The 14,338-nt window shown below is 41.1% G+C and overlaps 1 protein-coding gene across 11 annotated transcripts in view; it reads left to right on the top strand.

Moving 5' to 3' along the window:
• The window catches only part of Phka2 (phosphorylase kinase regulatory subunit alpha 2), an 81,191-nt gene that overhangs the window by 26,996 nt on the left and 39,857 nt on the right, over nucleotides 1-14,338 (top strand). For all 11 annotated transcript variants that reach the window (XR_007595731.1, XR_007595732.1, XR_007595730.1 and 8 more), the window contains exons 5-11: nucleotides 216-384; nucleotides 1,199-1,281; nucleotides 3,985-4,065; nucleotides 5,366-5,464; nucleotides 7,582-7,728; nucleotides 9,669-9,722; nucleotides 10,305-10,427. Coding sequence is in view for 7 of the 11 variants with exons in the window: in XM_050164332.1 (XP_050020289.1) it covers nucleotides 216-384; nucleotides 1,199-1,281; nucleotides 3,985-4,065; nucleotides 5,366-5,464; nucleotides 7,582-7,728; nucleotides 9,669-9,722; nucleotides 10,305-10,427 (756 nt within the window). In the remaining 4 variants the exon portion in view is untranslated. The remainder of the gene's footprint in view (nucleotides 1-215; nucleotides 385-1,198; nucleotides 1,282-3,984; nucleotides 4,066-5,365; nucleotides 5,465-7,581; nucleotides 7,729-9,668; nucleotides 9,723-10,304; nucleotides 10,428-14,338) is intronic.

Genomic DNA, 14,338 nt, shown 5'->3' with positions numbered 1-14,338 from the left:
GATCTCTGGGCTGAGGTATTTCCATTGAGTGAGTGGGAAGAAGCTCCATCATGGCCCCTGTGTGCAGTGCTCATCAGCAACCACTGCCCATCCTCCTGGCTCCCAGAGGTGTCACACATAAGAGGTCTAGAAGATTCAGTGATTATCCTTAGATATGCCGTCTGCCAGCTAGGAACCTGTACAGTTATGTGAACCCAGCTTGCCTTCGTCCTCAGGTGGACAAAGTGGAGAAGTTCAAGCACACTCAGAGCACCAAGGACAGTCTGCACGCCAAGTATAACACTGCTACTTGCAGTACCGTGGTGGGTGATGACCAGTGGGGCCACCTCCAGGTGGATGCCACCTCCCTCTTCCTCCTGTTCCTGGCCCAGATGACAGCCTCAGGTGAGCCATGGCCATTCGAGTGACATTTCAGAAAGTAAAGGGGGTAATGTCCATTTGTACTGTGATAACAAAATACCCTAGACTGGGGAATTCAAATAGTATAGAAGTTTCTTTTCTCACAACTCTAGAGGCTGAGAATTCCAAGATTAATGTACCAACAAGTTGAGCTGTCTGGTGAGAACTGCCTCCCCTGAAGAAGTAGAAGGCTTTGTCTTTACACGGCAGATGGACTAAGAACTGAATGCTGTGTGTAGCCTCTTTCCCAAGGGCCCTCATTTATCCATGGTCTAAACTCATATAGGCCCCGCATCTTAGTACTGTCACATTAGTAACACTGAATTTCAGAGGGACACACTGAGAACATACCAAGTGCTATAAATGACTAGTAGATTATACAGAGGAAAAGTGTTCTTCCCTGTGGGGTCATGTGCATCTGTGTCTTGCTAGGGCAGGGAATGCAGGGGCCCAGGCTGACACCTATAGACAGAAGTTAGCCTCTACCTGGGCAGGTGCAGGCTTTCCTTTGGCTCACTCAAGGCTAGGGAATGATACTTCTGGACTCCAATCTTTGCTTTGTTGGAATCTTCTCTACACAAACATAACATGTTCCAGAGAACCCATGCCTTACCTCCGAACTTTCTTCCCATAGACACACCCTCAGTGATGGAGCTCCCCTCACTTTGTGAAGGACTTACTTCAGAGTTACTTCGGTGCCAAATAAGAAAAGAAAAGATAGGATCAAAAGACTTATCTGCTAGCAAAATGCTTGTGTATAACTGGCAACTGTCTTCACGGTATCACTTTTCTTTGTTAGGCTTGCGTATTATTTTCACCCTCGATGAAGTGGCCTTCATACAGAATCTTGTCTTTTACATAGAAGCTGCGTATAAAGTTGCTGTAAGTACCCATGCTGGTAGTCTTTTTTCTAGTTGTCAAAAAATCAAATAAAATCATTCAATTTTGTGAAAGCAGCTATTTGTGGCTCACTAGAACGTTAGTGAAACTAGAGCTGTCAGAATGTGTCGCCTTTGTGTGCAAAGTATTTAGTTTTTGTCCTGGGATATGGATTTCATTTTGGAATGTACCACACACTCTGTCTGAATACATTACTGTATTCAGTAATGTATTAAAATGCCCTGTAGGATATGTATGAGCTGGTCTACATTGGGCTGCAAAAGGAGCCATGTTGATGCCTCAGTGGGAACTGGGGCACCGTGGGGTTCATTTACACCATCAACCCACAGGCAGAGAAGGCCACGCTATCTGTATAAACATGAAATGAGTTCACATCAACCCTATGTCTAGACTTACCTGTCTCAGAATGTCAATAGCATCAAAGTTGATAGGCCTGTCTAAAGAAACTTAAGAGATTTTTGTGGGGAAGGTATGCTTTCAGGTAGACCTTGGGAGATAAGTAGGGTTTCCATAAGAAAGGGAGAGAACGGGCATTTGAGTGCAGGAATAGTGGAGTGAGCAACAGGAACAGGCTGGGACGGGGAAAGTGTGATTTAGGGAGAGCAGAGGTTGGGAGCATTTGGCGTAGAGGGTGCAGAGTAAAGACCCAGGTGAAAATTGACACTGGAAACAGTGGAGTGTCTTGTCGACTTGCTGGCATGCTGAAGGAGGCCAGACTCTAGCTGTTATGGCCATGCAGAGAATCTTTGACGGGATCTGCTAGAGAAGAAACTAGTGCTCAATAGTTATCTGAAATGGAGGCTGAACACATCACACAGTCTTCAAGGATGAGTTTTCTAGCTGCTAGATTGGAGTGTCGAATTTTAGGAGCAAAAGAATGCGCAGGCATGAGAAAAGACACATGGGTCTACCTACAAGGCCTGCTTGCAGGTCAGGGTCTGTAGCGCCCGCCTGTACTACGTGACAGTATACTACTCCTGTATTGTAGCGCCTGTACTACTCCTGTATTGCCGTGCCTGCACTACAGGACCATTCGCGAGCTGGGCAAGATTTAAACACACAAAGACACACAGACAGAGACACAGGTCATCCTTGAATTCCCCAAGAATGCCCCCTTTATTGTGTCCAGGGGCAGCTTATATAGGGATCCTTAACTGATAGCCACGCCCCAGCCAAACCCACCAGAAACCACTCTCCTGCCATCAGGAACCCCTGAGGGTCTGGAGCTCAGAGCAGCTGCAAGCATAACGCATTGTTTACAAGAAATTCAGGATCTGGGGGTTCACAGCTCCCAACAAGGGTCTACAATGACCCTGGTATATCTAGGTTTCTGTGTTTACATTTGTAAATGTTCTTCCTTGTTTTGGTTTGGTTTGGTTTTTGTTCTTTTTTTTATTTTTACTTTTTTAGGGTTTTTTTTTTTTTTTTGAGGCAGGATGACCTCAAACTCAGCAATTCTGCCTCTACCTTCTAGGTGCTGGGATTGCAGGCATGAGTGCTATACCTGGTTGTTTTCATATTTTTGAAGTCTTTACCACCCCTGAATCCATGTCATTAGTCTAATTTTCAATTTTCATGACTTCACATAGTAAGAGCCACTATGTCCATCATTCTTCTTTGGATAGTAAAAATAAAGACTGATATTTTGACATCAACCCTGCTCTTTTTATTTTTTTTTTGAGAGTATAATATAATTATGTCATTTCCTCCTTTCTTTCCTCCTTCCCAACCTTCCTATATACCCCCTTGCTTTCTTTCAAATTCATGGCCCTTTTTCATTAAATATCTAAATATAATCTAGTCAGTCTCTATGTTATGTGTGTGTGTATACATGCATACATACACACACATACATACATACATATGTTTTCAGGACTATTTGGTGTCAGATAACCGATTGGTGTGCTCCTCCTTGAGGAAGACTATTACTCCCACTGCCAGTATTCCTTAGTTGCCTGTAGTTCTTTCGATGGTTGAGGCTTCATGATCCTTTCCTCTTTCATTGTACATGTCTGTTGGTATCTTATTTGCTCATGGTGTCATGTTTAGGCAGTCATGTTGAATCTTGTTAGGTTTTTGCTCTTTCAGTAGTGTATGAAGTATTTTGAATCAACATGTAACAGTTGGGTTTTTTAATAAAAATATGAATCACCAGATATATATATATATATAGATAGATAGATAGATGTATGTATTGAGTCTTCTGAATTAATTTGTATGAATGGGTCTTTAACACCTTTTGTGTTCAGTGAGTTATTTTTGACAACGGCTTTAGTTCCTTGATGAACATTTTCTTTAGACAGAGGTAATGCTAAAAATAGTTTTTGAAATTGTTTTAAATAAGTTCAAAGGCATTGACCAAATAGAAAGGCAACACTTTGATTTTAAGATAAGTAAAATATATATGTTCACTGCAAATTGAGTTTGTTACAAATTAATGCCTTTTAGAAATAAGCCTTCAGAGTGTCTTTGTGTGTTCTTTTGTTCCACGTGAGTATTTTCTTCTAAAATTCTGTACAGCTCCTGAGCTGAACTTGAGCAAGAGCAGAATGAATATATACAGCCACAAAGCCTTTGAGAAGCCATCCTCCTGTTTCATTGTGTTTGTGCTAGCAGAAAGAAATTGCTTTTCCATAGTATTTCTTATGTACCTCCCACCTCTGATAGCTGCCTTTTTCTCCGCAGGATTATGGAATGTGGGAACGTGGAGATAAGACTAATCAGGGCATTCCAGAACTGAACGCCAGCTCTGTGGGAATGGCCAAGGTGACAGTCCTCTTCTCCCTTCTGTGTGGGTTGACTTTTTGTCGGCTTCTCTTCTTCAGGAATTTGAATTTAATATGATTAGTTTTTTCTTTCGAAAGTCAGCAGCAAATACATGAAATCCAAGTGGCACCTGTAGCCCAGCCAAGTGAAGTTAAAGGTCGGGAAGATAGATTTCCAACACTGAAGTCTGAATGTGACAGAAACTAAGTTCTTCCACCCTTACTATTTGATGTGTCACCCATGGGTTCAAGCTCTTGCTGTTAAGCTGTGTTAGTGATGGCCAGTCTTCCTCTCTAGGTCATGGTGAAGGTTAAATAACAGGAGAATTTTGTAGGTGAGATGCACAGCTTCAAGTCTACAAGGTCAGAGAAGTAACAATAATCAGTAAAGCTGGTCAGAGAAAAAGAGAACAGGGCAAGAGGGATACTGGGGATGCTGTGATCTTTCCTTGAAAGTATTTCAACTAAAACTCAGTTTTAAAAAATGGTCTTCGAGCCAGCACTGTAATGTGTGCCTCTAATTCCAACTGAAGCAGGATGGTGACTTGAACCCAGGAGTTTGGGGCCAATCTGGGCAGCACAGTGAGGCCCTGTTCTAAAAAGGAAAAAGAGAAGAGAGGCAATGAGATAAGACAGGACAGAGATGGAGACAAGAAGAGTGGAAACAGAAGACAAAATGGGTTGGGAGAACTCTTAAAGCTGAACAGTGGACCTGTGGGGCACATTCCCCCTGGAGGCCACTGGTGTGAATCTCTTTCTAAAGACATTCAGTGTGCAGCCTTCCCACCTCCTTCTCAATGTAGGCATGAACTACTTAGACAGCATGAAGGTTCCAGAGCCACAGTTTTAAAAGCAACAATGAATATGCTCCAATACAGCAAACTGACAGAAAATGTACTTTTTCCTGAAAACCTAATTAACTTTTTCAATTAGCCATGAGGTGGGTTAACTGCAAAAATAGGTAAACGGAAAGCCAGTCCTGAGTTAATTTTTTGTGCCCCCACACATGATGTTAGCGACTTGTTAATTTTCTGTCTTTGGGTAGAATATCACTTTCATATGAGGAAATGTTTTCCTGTTTTCTTTCTTATTCATAGAATGAACAGTGTCATCCTGCAAAGCTCTGAGCTACTGAAAATGAAGAGAGACCATGGCGATAGGACTCTAGATAGATTTTAAAGACATTCTTCATTGCCCATAGCAGAAATGTGTATGTTAGATTGCATAATGAAAAGGGAGTGCCAAGTTAGGATGCATGTGTGTTTATTAAAAAGACCAGTAATTCTTACCTGTTTTTGTAGGCAGCACTTGAGGCAATTGACGAACTCGATCTTTTTGGAGCCCATGGAGGACGCAAATCAGTCATCCATGTCCTACCTGATGAAGTGGAGCACTGCCAGGTAACATCCAGCCTGTAGGCCACTAGTGTGAATCTCAGGCTAAAGATACTCAGTGTGCCTCCTTCCGACCTCCTCAACATAGGCTCCACAAAATAGGGGAGGAGAATCCAAGCTAAGAAAGCCTTGGGCCCCACTTCCCGGTTACTGACATGACCTCTTTGTGATTCAGCTTCCTCATCTATAAAGTGGTATAGGTGCCTTCACTCCCGCCTCACAGAGTAACTGTAAGGAGCAGAGTAAATGAACCTGGCCAACTTGCCCAAGTGCTTTGTAGCCAGAAAGCACCGTGCAGACATAAACCATGGTGAGTCTCTGTACATGGAGCTAACAGCCAAAGCGGCTTGGTTCTGCTAGAAGCGAAATCTGTTCTATGTTTTTTTGAGTATGTAAGTGCTTTTCTCACAGCTTCATTCTTAGTGTTCCCAAATGGAGTGGCTGACAAGTGGCATTTCACTTGAAGTGAGGAGGCATGGTGTACAGAGTAGGTGAGGGGAGAGGGGAATGAGAGATGGCAAATTTATAGAGCTTCTTTGAAATACAGATCACAGGAATGATTGGTACAGTGTAAGGGGTGCCATCAAGCAGAAAGTCCTTAATTATTATTAGCAATTATTAGTGTGGGCCTACTATGTGCTGGGACTAAAGTGAGTCAGAAACATAACTTGTAAGTAGTGAACCATGTTTGATGGTACATGCCTGTAATCCCAGGAAGGAAGAGGCACGGGGACCAAAAGTTCAAGCTCATCTTCAGCTACTGAGGGAATTACCAAGTTCAGGGCTAGCTTAACTACAACTTAACTATCTTAAGCTACATGAGACCCTTTCTTCAAAAAAACCTAACCCCAAACACTTGTCAAAAGCTTCAAGTGAGAGTTCGTGTTTCCAGGCAGAGAGACTGTGAAAATAAGTGATTATAACCATGTACTTTTTAGTTACATTTTGGCCAACGACGGATGGCATATATTGTGGTATCATATTGTATTTTGTCTCTTATTGACCAAAATGTACCACACAGCCTGTGCGTGTAGTAAACTATATGATCTGTTTGTCAGCATACTCTATATTTATGCAATGATGAAATCACCTAATATTATTTTTCTCAGAATGTTCCACTCATTAAGTGGTTCATGACTATAGTTAAAGAACTGAGCCAAGAATTGATTGACCATAAAAAAGGTTTATTCTAGAGCTAAAGAGTTCCACTCAGCCCCACCTTCCAGCTCATTCCATTTTCCTCACTAAGCATAGCCCTTAATGAATCTATGCTATTTTCTTACAGTATACATTAATAAAGAAATACTGACTGGTATGTGTCTTAGTAGATATATAGTGTAATGGGAAAGTTTAAGTTGGGTTAGAATCGTAGCTCGATCACTGGCTACATGACCTGGGGCTTGCATCCTGTGCCTCAGAGTCCTTGTGTATTAATTTGGTATAATACCTTATTTCTAGCTTCAGATGGAATATTTAATGATCTTGTTTTTTATCTGTACATTTATCTCAACATTACTTCCTTTACTTTTCCAAACATTTCCTTATAATTCTAACCCCCTTCTACATTTATAGTGCTTAATCTAGCTACCTCATTGTTGAGGTACTATCATAGTGCCTCCGATAATCTTTAAAAGTTCTGGAACTAAACTGTTTTGTCCGGCACTCAGGAGATCTTAATTTTACTCCTCATTAAAGCAGTTTTTTAACTTACCTAACTCATCTAGTCCCGTTTCACAAAAGCATCTGTCTCTCTGTTGCTGGTGCTGTGTGAATGTTTTTGTCTGGTTTCTGTCTTCATAGCCACTGACACAAACAGCACGGTAGTTCTTCCCCATCAGTGAGCATGGGAAGAAGGGAAGATGGCAGTTCTGAGCACAAGCCTCAGACTGGCATGTTCTCTTCAACTCCCCCTTCCTCACCCAAGGAAGAGGAAGCATTGTCTGGGTGGCTGGGTAAGCAGGGGTGGCCAGCCGATGCCATGCTGGTAAGACTGAGTCCTTCTCCAAATAGACAAACTCCTTTGAACGTTTCCTGTAGGCTAAGGTGATGGTCCCTAGCTACTCTATCTAGCTAGTCCTGCTTTTAGAGCTGAAACCACTTCTTTGTTTTTATTTTTTATTCAGTCAATTCTTTTCTCCATGTTGCCACGAGCATCAACATCTAAAGAAATCGATGCCGGACTTCTTTCTATTATTTCTTTCCCGGCCTTTGCAGTAGAAGATGTGAACCTTGTGAATGTGACCAAAAATGAAATTATTTCCAAGCTTCAGGTAAGCATTGGCCAATGCCCCCCCCCCCGTTCTGCATTAAATGCCACGTTTATGTGATGACATGGGGCATCTAACTTATCCTTATAGCTCATGGCGTGGTTTCCCTAGATCAGCAGTTCTCAGCCTGTACTTCATGAAAACCCCATAGTGGTTGCATATCAGATATCCTGCATATCAGACATTTACATTATGTTTCATAACAGTAGTAAAATTACAGCTGTGAAGTAGCAACGAAAATAATGTTATGGTTGGGGGTCACCACAACATGAGGAAATGTATTAAAAGGTCACAGCATTAGGAACCCATGAGGAAATGTATTAAAGGGTCACAGCATTAGGAAGGTTGCGAACCACTGCTTAGAGGTTATAGGAAGAGTCCTTACAGAATCTCTTGAAAGCTCTATAGACCCTGCCAGAACAAAAGCACATATCCAAGTGCTTGATGTACAAGCATGAGGACCTGAGTTCAGATCCCCAGCAACCATTTCACAACCCATAATCCCAGCATTGGGGAGGAAGAGATGGGTGGATTCGTCAGGTTTGCTGACCAACCAGTTTAGCAGAATTGGTAAACTCCAGGTTCAGTGAGAGTCTCTGTCACAGAAAAATAAGGACAGGGATTAAGTAAATGGCTGATGTCTCTCTCTCTCTATCTCTATCTCATACACACACACACACACACACACACACACACACACACGTCACATCAAAGGAGAAAGGTTGACTTTGAAAAGAGAAAAGGAACCAATGGAGGGAGAGAGGAAGACAAGAAAATAATAGTTAAATGGGAACAAAATAAAATAAAAATATTAAAATTATGAAATACAATGAAACTTATATTTTTGTATTCCAATAAGAATTTGAATGGTGAGACTCCATTACTGCATGCAGTAACAGATCACTAAGCTAAGACCATCTTACATTCTCAGCAAACAGAAATCTATAAAATTGTCCAAGTTTGTAAGTTTCCTAGGTCAAAGCTTCCATATTGATTGTCCCACCTATATTCTGTAAGAAATATCTTTGTCTGTTGCAAACAAAGGAATTGAAGTGTCTCCAATCATATTCGCAAAAGAAAGCAACTGGAAGGGTTAAGCCCTGTGGAGAAAAGGGGATGATTTGGGTAGCTGCAGCTGAAAGGACAGTTGTGATGAGCTTACAGGACAAATGGCTTCTATGTCAAGTCCCCTGGAATGATTCCCAGAACCACACAGAACTTGTACAGACCTCCTGGACAAGGGATAGCCAAGCCTGCCAGGACAGCCCCACCTGCAAAAGAAACTGGGGAATAGGCATCCAGAGCTGCATTCAGGGATTAGGAATAAGGCACCATCGTGCCCAGCCTGCTTTCCTGACACCCAGAAAACTGGAGAGGAGCCATGACATCTGCAGCCAGTGAACCAGCTACCACATAGTTCAGGAGGCCCCGCCTCCATACTTCCACCTCATGACTCCTTCCCCCTCCTCCAGGTCTTGCGAGGCCTCTGAAGCAGACCGCCTTCAGCATGCACAGCCTGAGTGCATTGAGTCTGTGGAGTAGCCTTTAGCATCCCAGATATACACAGAGCAGCCAACCATTTCAGATGTCAGTGCTTTCCTCACCGAGCGAGGGTACCTTTGTATCTATGTCTGATACTGTAAACCTCACGGAAGGGGAAGGCATAGTCATTCACTGAGTCCCTGAGGAGCATATTTGCAGCCCCACTCCAGACTCTGATGGAATGCTCCTGTGTTCTCTTCTGAATGCTCATCAAGTCTGAATTTGCTTTGCTTAGTACTTCAAAAGAACTCTTTACATTAAAGCAAACAACACTGGTGCATGTTTGCTCACCGAAAAACGCAAGGGAAAGGGGATGAAGTACTGACTTGAGTTGAAATTAAAAGGCAAAGAAAATTTCTTTCGATTTCATCAGCTCTGCTTTTTTTTTTTCACCTTTCTAGGGGCGTTATGGATGTTGTCGCTTCCTTCGGGATGGTTATAAAACCCCAAGAGAGGTTGTATTTAAATATTGCTTCTTATGTTCCTTACCTGCTCCATATCTACTTGCCACTGTGTCATTTTCCCTCTATTGCTTATAATTACATGTTGAATATTGGGAAGGAAAGTATTAATTTTGGAGTCAGCAAGCCTGAAGTTATATAGAAAAGAACGATCATCAGGTCAAGCTGGTACTGTGAAACCAACTCGTAAATCAAGGATGAGTAAATCTGGCTCGCACGTTATTTTCTAAAGCTAATTTGCAGCCTTCTCTCGGGTTTTAATGCCACAGTGATTAATATTATGATATAAATTATGATATAAGTGAAACAGATCATCTGCCAAGCACTGCCATAGACAAATTGCTATTTCGTAGAGAGATAGGATGCTTTAATGTCATAAACTACTGAGAAGTCCTTTGTGTATTTCTGATTTAGTGTCTAAAATTTTGCCCAAACTAGCATTTCCCCTGATTGTAGACTCCTAGTCATAACAAAGCGGCACTGACTGAGACAGGCGAAGGAAACCAAGTGAGGCAGAGTGGCATTGTGTAAGAAATGTAACATCCTTTTCTAAAACTTTTATATGTTGGGTTCTAGGACCCTCATCGACTGCATTATGACCCTGCTGAACTTAAGCTCTTTGAAAACATTGAATGTGAATGGCCCGTGTTCTGGACTTACTTAATCATAGATGGAATCTTCAATGGTGATGCTGTTCAGGTGAGAAAACGCTGGGTACCGTGCTCATAAGCCTGTTCATCCCACTGATGGGCTGATCACTATTAGCAGAGAGTCATTTTGTTTCAGCTATATGTTGCCATTTTAAAAACGTTTCTGAAGCCTAGTGAATTAAAGCAGCAGCTGTTTTATTTATTTGTTCATAATTCTGTTATTTTGGCAGAGCCAGTAACAGATTGTCTCTGCTTCTCCTCATGTTCCCCTGGGATAGTTCATGGGGCTAGAGGACCTACTCTTAAGATGGTCCCATTAACGTGGCTGGTGAGTGAAACCTGACTGCCAGCTAAGGCTGGATGCTCAGCTGAGCTGCGGCAGGGACTTGGTTCTTATCCATGTGCCTCACTTGGGCTTTTCACAGCAGTAGAATCTCTGGGTCATTAGATTTTTTTATGCCATAGTTGTCTTTTCCCCAGAAATGTAAACGCATAGGCTGCCAAGCTTCCTTAAGTCTTCTAACAGAACTGGCGAAGTGCCTCCATCACATGCTTGCTTAAATGGATGGCACATACTCAAGGGTGGCAGTTGGGGGAACTAGACAAGGGCATGCGAGCTAGGAGGCATAGTTCCTGTCTATCTCGGACAGGTGTTCCTTTTATTCCTTTCAGCGCAGACGGTGACTTTGTTTAGTGTATCAACCCCTGCCTCCAAGCTCCAGCTTCACTCCCTGTTCTTCCCATCCTCTCCACCCGAGCCCGAGTGATTTTATTAAAAAGACAAGCTTAGATTACACTGCTGCCCTGCAGCGTTAGTAGCCTTCCTATTGCTGGGACAAAATAACTGAAACAAGTAAGTTAAAAGGAGAGGAATAACTTTAATGACTAACTTCCTCCAGGTACACCCTATCTGCTACGTTCCACTATGTTCAGTAGTGCCAATAGATCCTGTTGACCAGGATCTCACTCTGGCTTCTCAGAGCCCGTTCTGATCATATCCTGGGTCTGGAAGAGAAGGAGGTGGGCAGTAGTCTCATGCATTTTGGCTTTTGAAAGCCCAGTGTTCAGGAACATAGGCAGTACACTTCAAATGGTAAGGTCCTTTCATTATTCACTCTTGTATTGTGTTTAGAGTTTATGTTGGGCCTTCTTGTCTTTTATTCTAAGTACTGAAAGTTCTCAGAATGACTAACTTTGAGTTTCAGTGAAAATAGACTTAGCAATAATTAAGGGGACAGGGGGAAATGAGATTATAATTCCTATGCTTCATATTTTTTTAAGGGCATAAGACATAGTTTACCCTGTAAACTATTTTAAGTGTCCATGGTTCCGGAACATGTACTTAGGCTACTCCAAACTCCATGTTCCAACATGGAAATAGTTTCATGAAGTTTCTTAGTTTTACAGAAGAAAGTAAGTCACAAATAAAGGCAAATTTAAAATATAGTGCTGGGGTGGGTACACCAGAGATGTGGGTACAGTGAGATAGGAGAAGCTTTTCTGTAAGCTCCAGATGCTAGTTGAGCTTTTAGGTTGGTGAAAGCCAGTGGTTTGCTAAATTAAAAAATTCCAGAAGGTTTTTATTATTAGTCACAGGATACTAATTCTACCAGAGAGGTGGGCAAGGAATGGCTGTTCTAGAGGGTCACTAGCCTTTGGAGCTGCAGCATTCCAGTCTCTCCACAGCACTGAATTCAAATCACTAATCAGTCTCGGCAGACACAGATTTCTTTCAAGAGCTTTTCGTTCACACTTCCCCTTGTTAGCCAAGCATTCTATTTTGTGCATTCAGGGTCCACATATTATATATCAAATATTGTAAGTTCGCTCATAGCTAGGAAGGCCCTTTTCAAGGATCTGATACAGATGAGGCAGGAAGTAGATTGGTGCTGCCAGGAGCAGACATGTTTCATTGTCATGAAAAGCCTTATGTTATTAAAATATCTTAAATGTCATATTATGTACCTCTCTGAAGTGTTTGAAGAAGCTCTATCTAAAATCTATCTCTGTTTGACCTTGAAAGTATAGCTAACATGACTACAAGTTTCATTGACAAAAGTGACTGCTAACCTGCATTTCTTTATTATCCTAAATAGTTTGTAGTAATAACTTTCAAAGACTAGAAATGCACATTACTCTGTTAAATGAGCTGCATAGGTACAATACCTTAAATAAGAGTAGAAACATATGTACAGTATGTTCTAACAAAAATAACCTTAAATTTGTATCGATATACACAAGTCCATACCAATGTAAAATATTTAAGACTAGTAGTTAGTTGCTTTTTTAGTTTAAAATAGATTCAACAATCTACCTATCATTTCTATATCCCCCTTTTTCTTTTTGGAATGAGATCCCTAAATCTAATTTCCTTTGTTCAGCTTGTTTCTTGACCATTACCAATAACAACTTGTAACCAACTCACCTAAATAATGACAATATCCATAACCCACCGAATGACCAAAACTCACCCAACCAATCTCTTGGGAATGTGGGTGTCTTGTTCTCTAGACTGCATCCTGATGTGTGTGGAGCAATGGCATCTCCTGAGGACCCTGAGAAAATTGAAATAATGGTCAAGTACTGGGAGAGCTAGCTGTATCATTTCTTGACAGTCTCTGTGTAATGGGAAAGTATAGGGCTTATCTGAAGTCCTGACTGGAGTAGTGCATGAGGCTGGATCACCTCAGCTAGCCACCTTGAAATTTTCCTGATCAGTTTGTGGTCCAAAGCTGATTTTTGGGTGTTGTTTATCAGCTTAGTAGCATTACCACGATCCAGGTGGAATTATTGTGGGTCCCCATCATCCTTTGGAGACTTAAAACGGTCATTGTTAGGAATGGTCATGGTTCACTGCAGAAAAGTTAACATTTTAAATGTCATATGCAGCAAATCTCAGAGAGGTTAAAGAACCACAATTTGTTAAATATATCCATGGTACACAAAAGAGGCTCTGGAAAATCTAATAATACCCTGAGACTAGCATATAATTCTGACTTTGAACAGAATCATAAGGACTTGGAGCTGCTTTACTTAAATTTCCTAACTTATAACTTGCCTTTTCTGATTTTTTTTTTTGCATCGGTATAGAATGTAGGCTCCAGAAATTGGTATTCCTTGTACAATGTGAGGAAGGATCCAATTAGTTCTCTTTATAAACTGAACTCTCTTGCATTTGGGATATTTGTTGTTAATCCCTCCCCAAAATTACTGGAAACTCTTTGCCAGTGTTCATTTTCTGTCCATAATGAGGAGTTTTCAGCATTAGTAAAAGGCACCACGATTTCTGCTGGGTCTACTCCTACTAATTGACAAAGTCTTAATTTTCTTTTCAGAATCAATTCAGAAACGTTTTCTATATGGCTCTTTAGTTTTTTACTCTCTATGTTAAAAATATCCATTCTAAGATACTATCTCTGCATAAGAATTCCTGTAGGAGAATGCATAGAAGGTAAAATAACCAGAATACAATTAAGCTCTAGATCCAAATGATCGACATGTACATCCTGTAATTTCTTTTCTACCGAAGCCAATTCTCTCTCAGCCTCAGCTGATAATTTTCTTGAACTATTTATGTCCCTATCACCTTGTAAGGTTTGAAGTAAATTGCTTTGGTCCTGGGTAGTCAATTGAGTTCTAGGCCATAGCTAGTTAATTATCTCCCAACAATTTTTGAAATCATTAAGAGTTTGTAATTGATATTTCCTGATTTGTACTTTCTATGGTTGAATTTTTGCAAACCTATCTTATATCCTAGGTACTTAATAAAATATCCTCTTTGTATGTTTTCAGGAGCAATTTGTAATTCCTAATAAGGCAGAATTTTCTTTACTTTTTCAAACATTTTCTCTAAGGTATCTGCATCTGAATTATCTCTTTACCACGTTTTCCATTGTAACTGAGGGTCAGCTTCCAATACTGCTATAATTAAATCTTTTAAGTCTCGTGGAATAATTCTGT

This window comes from Alexandromys fortis, unplaced genomic scaffold (genome assembly GCF_014885135.2).
Source record: "Alexandromys fortis isolate MF-2015 unplaced genomic scaffold, M_Fortis_MF-2015_v1.1 scaffold_147, whole genome shotgun sequence".
In the NCBI taxonomy this organism is placed as follows: Eukaryota; Metazoa; Chordata; class Mammalia; order Rodentia; family Cricetidae; genus Alexandromys; species Alexandromys fortis.
This window is presented reverse-complemented; position numbering and strand designations above follow the sequence as displayed.